This window comes from Tachypleus tridentatus, chromosome 13 (genome assembly GCF_004210375.1).
Source record: "Tachypleus tridentatus isolate NWPU-2018 chromosome 13, ASM421037v1, whole genome shotgun sequence".
Lineage (NCBI taxonomy): Eukaryota > Metazoa > Arthropoda > Merostomata > Xiphosura > Limulidae > Tachypleus > Tachypleus tridentatus.
The window spans coordinates 19,334,289-19,340,288 of record NC_134837.1 but is presented as its reverse complement, the minus strand read 5'-3'; the positions used below and the strand labels follow the sequence as shown (position 1 = coordinate 19,340,288).

The 6,000-nt window shown below is 35.8% G+C and overlaps 1 protein-coding gene across 2 annotated transcripts in view; it reads right to left on the bottom strand.

Annotated features, from left to right (window-relative positions):
- Positions 1–473: 473 nt before the first annotated feature.
- The window catches only part of LOC143239761 (calpain-A-like), a 69,264-nt gene continuing 63,737 nt past the window's right edge, over positions 474–6,000 (bottom strand). For both annotated transcript variants that reach the window (XM_076481228.1, XM_076481229.1), the window contains exon 13: positions 474–3,487. In XM_076481228.1, coding sequence (XP_076337343.1) covers positions 3,475–3,487 — 13 coding nt within the window. In that variant the 3' untranslated portion in view covers positions 474–3,474. The remainder of the gene's footprint in view (positions 3,488–6,000) is intronic.

The window sequence follows — 6,000 nt, the reverse complement described above, 5'->3', positions numbered from 1 at the left end:
GACAGGATTAGTGTGCATAATATGAAGATTCCTCATAACACAGACTCATGTTTCACCAGAATGTCGAAGAGAAAGTTGCTTAACTCAGAAGAGAGAGTTTCCGTCATTAAACGACACAACAAAGGGGAAACTGCAAAAAAAATCGCCACGGATCTTGGAGTTGGTAAAACCCAAATTCAGACAATCATTAAAGAAAGAAAAAGAAAGAAAACAATCCAGAAAAAAGCAGAACAAAGAAGATGCCTATACGACGAGTTGGAAACAGGTGTGGCGAAAATCCAGAATCTACCGGGAAAAAAGCAGAACAAGAGAAGATGCCTATACGACGAGTTGGATGAGAAGGTGTGGCAGTGGTTTGTGAATACAAGATCCAGGAAATTACCGGGAAACTAATTCAAGAAAAGCATTAACATTGGCGTATCAGCTTGGCAATGAAGGCTTCTCTGCTAGCAATGGATGGTTAGATAGATTCGTAAAAAGGCATAACATCAAAGCAGCTATTCACTGTGGCGAAAGTGCTGAAGTTTCTCAAGAAGCAGTTGAAGATTGGACTAATCGTCTCCCATCCATCTGTGAAGGCTATTCCCCTAATGACATATTTAACGCTGATGAGACTGGGATACAATACAGATCACTTCCAACGAAATCAATGGTCAAGAAGGGAGAAACGACATCCGGTGTAAAAGTTTCGAAAGAAAGAGTTACAGTAATGCTTTGCTGTAGCATGTTGGGAGAGAAAGTTCGGCCACTTGTTATTGGTCATAGTGCTAAGCCGCGTTGCTTTCGTAATTCTGATATGAATTCATTGGGTGTAGATTATTATCACAACCGAAAAGCCTGGATGACAATTCCCATATTTATCGAATGGGCAAAAAATTTTAACAACAAAATGAAACTTCAGAAACGCAATGTTCTGCTTTTTTATCGACAACTGCACTGCCCATGTTGCAATCCCTCTATCTAATGTAAAAATCGTTTTACTTCCTCCTAATGCAACTTCTAAGCTACAGCCTTGTGACGCCGGAGTTATACAGACCGTCAAACTGCTGTATCGCAAAACATTCTTGAGACAACTTTTGTTTCACATGGATAACGACCAGACGACTACAGGTCCCGAGTTGTGCAAAAAAATCATTCTTCTGAACGCAATTGTGTGGTTACGCGTCGCTTGGCTTCGAGTTAAGACTTCCACAATTCAAAAGTGTTTGTTGAAATGCGGCTTTAACTTCTGTTTAGGCGAAGTGTCAAACGAAAGTGAAGACAATGTTTCAGAAAACCAATCTGACCCCGACTTCAGGCCTGTCTTGAATGGTGTAACTCTTGGCGAATATGTCAACTTCGACAACAAAACTCCAGTTTGTGATGATTCAGTTTCTGACAATATTATCGCGTGTCCTGAAGAAATCGAGAGTGATAATGGTGAAGAATGTGACGACACAACTGTAGAGTCTTTCGAGACAATTGACTGTGCCACTGCAATGTCATATGCAGAAAACCTTTTACAGTTTGGTCTCAAACACGGCAAAATGGACATTGTAGATTGCATGGTAGCAGTGAGCAAAGACATTGAAACTGTACAATTTTCGAAGAAAAAACAAACAAAAATTAGTGATTTCTTTATGAAAATGTAGTTTCTTATCGTATTTTAAGTCTGTATTTGATCATTTTTGTGCGTGTGTAGCATTTCTTCTACAGTGATTTCTTTATAAAAAATGTATTTTATCATCGCATTTTAAGTCTGCATGAGCATTAGTGATTTAAGAAAATGTCTTTTATGATCGTATTTTAAGTCTGCATGAACATTAGTGATTTCTTTAGTTTACGATCGTATATCCAGTCAGTATTTGAACACTTTTGCGTGTAACATTTTACAGTGATTTTTTTAAGAAATGTATTTTAGGATTGTATTTTAAACCTGCATTTGAACATTTTTTGTGTACAGAATGGTGAATAGACTTGTGTTTAAACATTTAATAGCCTCATAAAATCAAGGTAAAGTAGTGAGAACTAGTGAAAATATATTTTGCATTACATATTACCGCATTTTTTATTTCGTTTTTAAATACTCCATACCTTTAAAATGAACAGAGACCGATTGCCTATTATAAAAACGTACATAATTTAAATCTTGGTTACGAACTGGGTATCCACCCCTCGCTAACGACTCCCCCTCATTAACGACCTTTTTGTCGAGGCATTTTTGAAGTCGTTAGTGAGGGGCTCCACTGTATTAAATTTTTTTTTTTTCAGAGAAATATGGCCGATGTAAGCCCATTTACACAAGAATACTGGTGGCACCTACTGGGTAGGGACTTAGGGCCACTCTGTATAATAGAACAACATATGTGGTTTACTAAGCTAAACATTTGCACATGCACTTCTTTGTGTATGAGAGAGTTATAGAAGTAATTTGGCAAGAAAGGGCAAGACGTATTTTTGTTTTGTTAGGTGGATTTTGCGTTAAGATACACGACAGCAATTTGCGATGATTGACCTTAATAACTGGCTAGACAACAATCATCAGCGTCTAAATTGTGCCAAATCTTCATTCTTATAACGCACCCACAGTTCAAAGGAGGAAAACGCGAATATATTTGGCAGATATAAAAACACGAAACTTTTAACATTATCAAATTGACACTGCTGCCCGTTAACCATTGTGTTTAATTGTAAATACTTATTTTTTTCGATTAAACAAATAACGAATTTTTCGCGCACACAATAACTTAATTGTCTTAGATTCATTAGTAGTAAATTTGTTAATCTATCGACGTGAATAAAAATATGCCTATGGGCAACATTTTCCACGCCATGAATATTTCAGTTGCTTGAAGAAGTTGAATTGCAATATTTTGAAGATTTGTAAAGAAATTTTATCGTATAACTGTTACTGTCTTTTTTTATTTTAGTGCAAAGCCAAACAATGAGCTACCAACCTGTCCACGGTGAAGAATCATTACCAGAATTTAGCGTTTAAAGTTTCTAAACTTACCTCTGACCAACCTAAAGACAAGAGTCATTCATAAAACTGTCCTTATTGTGTATCGAAATATTGCTTTGAAATACATAGTAGTTTAATTAATATTGGAAACATACTTTTATACATCTTTGTTAACAATGTGATATTGGATGCTTCAACTTTAAAATAATAATGTCATAAAACAATACTCAAATCACACAAAAGTAAAAAGTCAGCTTCTTGTAAGGGGCTGACAACCCATTATCTATATATTGTCAATCTCAAACGTGAATTCCAAACATCCAAACTTTAAATAAATCAGTATTTTCATTTCTTACAATTTCACAGCACAATAATAGAAGAATACAAAACAAAGATAACAATAATATATGAAGTGTTTAAAAAAGCGTTGAAACACTTATAAGGCACAATATACGATTTCAATAGTAAACAGATTCATGCTTGGTAAAGTCACACTTTCCTCTTGTTGCACCTAAAGCTTTTCTGTCTTGCAATCACGGAAGCTTCCTGTAATTGAATGCAAATATTTGTGTTACAGGCTATTAAAAATTAAAGAATCTATATAAATGGTACGTTTGTGTTTGTCTGTTCGCAACTTTTCTCGATCAAATGCTACAAACCTCAAATCGTTAGTGTAATGGATTTACCTTTGTGTATTTATTTTAGCGCCTGTCCATGTTTGTTTCGCAATACTTTTTCATGTGACGCATATTATTACGCAAGTCCCGCCTGTTCTTGAAACTTGTGGAGAATTCTTGAGTGAGGACCAACAATATACATAACACTAATGATTGTGGAAAGCAAAGTTTGGTGAAGGCTCTAGAGTCTCGCGTGATTTGTATGTATGAAAATCAGCCAGCAGAGAGATAGTGAAGGAAGTTATTACTGGACATCTAGTGTTAATGTACTATGAGCCTATAAAGTTATAATTGTGATTAACGTATATTAATGGGAAAACTACAGAACTTGACCAGGAACATTATAGATTTCGAACATTATAAACCGTTCATCTTCAGTGTATTACTTCATACGTTATTGTTTCCACGAAAACATTAAATATCTTTGCTACGAGAAGTGAGCTTCTAACCGGTGTGAGAATAGCCAAGAAAGACAGCGTTAGCTCAGGCGAGGGTAATAATATTAACTCAGAATTAATTTGTTCGTCGTGGACCTCAAACATCGATACAATATTCAATTCCAAACTGGATATAAGAATCAGTATTGTTTGTAAGTTTGTAAAACTGTTGTATGTACACGATCATTAGTAATAACCGTTATTGTAAATTGTATTGGTTTTATGTTTGTTTATTAAAATATATTTGTGTTAAAAAACAAACAAACTTGTGTGTATCAATCTTGTTGGCAAATAAATTTATTACATATTAACATTTAATTAATTATTAAGCTCAAATTCAAAATTCTGGTTATTTGAAATAGTAATATGTAATGTACACAATGTAGTAAATCGGAGATTCTTCTAAAATAAAATTATAATACTTAATATTGGAAAGGCCTTTGTCCGAGGATTCTGGATTGCAAACTGGCTTTTCCATTCGGAATCACCTTATGTGTTTTTCGCTTAGTCGAACTATTTAATTCAACGAATATGCTACATGATGTTCTCTTCACATCACGACTAGCTTCGATTTGGACTTAAGTTGTTGTTTTTCACACAAACAACACTTAATCAGTGTATAATATTCTTAAATCAATGAGTTCTTCCCTAGGCCCGACATGGCCAAGCGTGTTAAGGCGTGCGACTCGTAATCTGAGGGTCGCAGGTTCGCATCCTCATCGCGTCAAACATGTTCGCCCTTTCAGCCGTGGGGGGCCTTATAATGTGACGGTCAATCCCACTATTCGTTGGTAAAAAGAGTAGTTCAAGAGTTAGTGGTGATGACTAGTTGCCTTGTCTTACACTGCTAAAATAGGGACGTCTAGCAGAGAAAGCCTTCGGGTAGCTTTGTGCGAAATTAAAAAAAAACAAACTAAATATAATTTATATGAGCTTTCTCGACTTATTTAGGTCTAAAATACGCATGCGTAGTTCCTTGTAAACCATACACTTATCAATTTGGGAACACGCTTTCAGACGTTTCTGCATATCAGTTAAGTTTGCCTTCATTAAAGCTTTACGATTACTTTGCTATAATTTAGCTTTGGTTCATTTCACAGATTATTCCACTTTTAGCTACTTTGTTTTCTTTACTACAGGTTCTGATGTAGTTTATTTCAACTCTCAAAACTGTCCCACACTTCTCACAGTTGTTTCCTACTCTGTTCACTGTTATATATATCATTATTTATTATTTTATTTTCTTGTAGTTTCATAAAATAAAGTTATGTTCACGTGAGTTTTCTGGTCTGACCACGTTACCTTTTTTTCCAAACAGACCAGAATTTATCGATCTAACACAAAATGTCTAACTGGAAAGCGTAACTCAAATGACATGCGCTTCATTATTGAATATGAAGAAAATCAAGCAAAAGGCAGGAAACGTTTTGCAGGTCGCGCCTAGTGTTTTATTTTGTAGTGAAGTACCTTAAACAGTCCTTCATATACAGTATTTCATTCAACAATGTGAACAACTAACCCCTAACTTTGTGAAGGTGAAAAAAGTTTTTAATATACTAATTTTCGCTTTTCGGAAGACAACAGTGTGAGGTTTGAATATCGCGCAAAGCTACATGAGGCCTGTCTGCGCTAGCCGTCCCTAATTTAGCAGTGTAAGTCTGGAGGGAAGGCAGCTAGTCATCACCACCCACCGCCAACTCTTGAGCTACTCTTTTACCAACGAATAGTGGGATTGACCTTCACATTATAATGCCCCCACAGCTGAAAGGGCGAGAATGTTTGGTGCGACGGGGATTCGAACCCACGACCCTCAGATTATGAGGCGAGCGCCTTAACCCACCTGGCCATGCCGGGCCTTAAATGTATGTAATATAAAAACTATAGATATATGAATATAGGTAAAAACATTATTCAATTCTCAGGAGAATAATATTTTCCACATAAG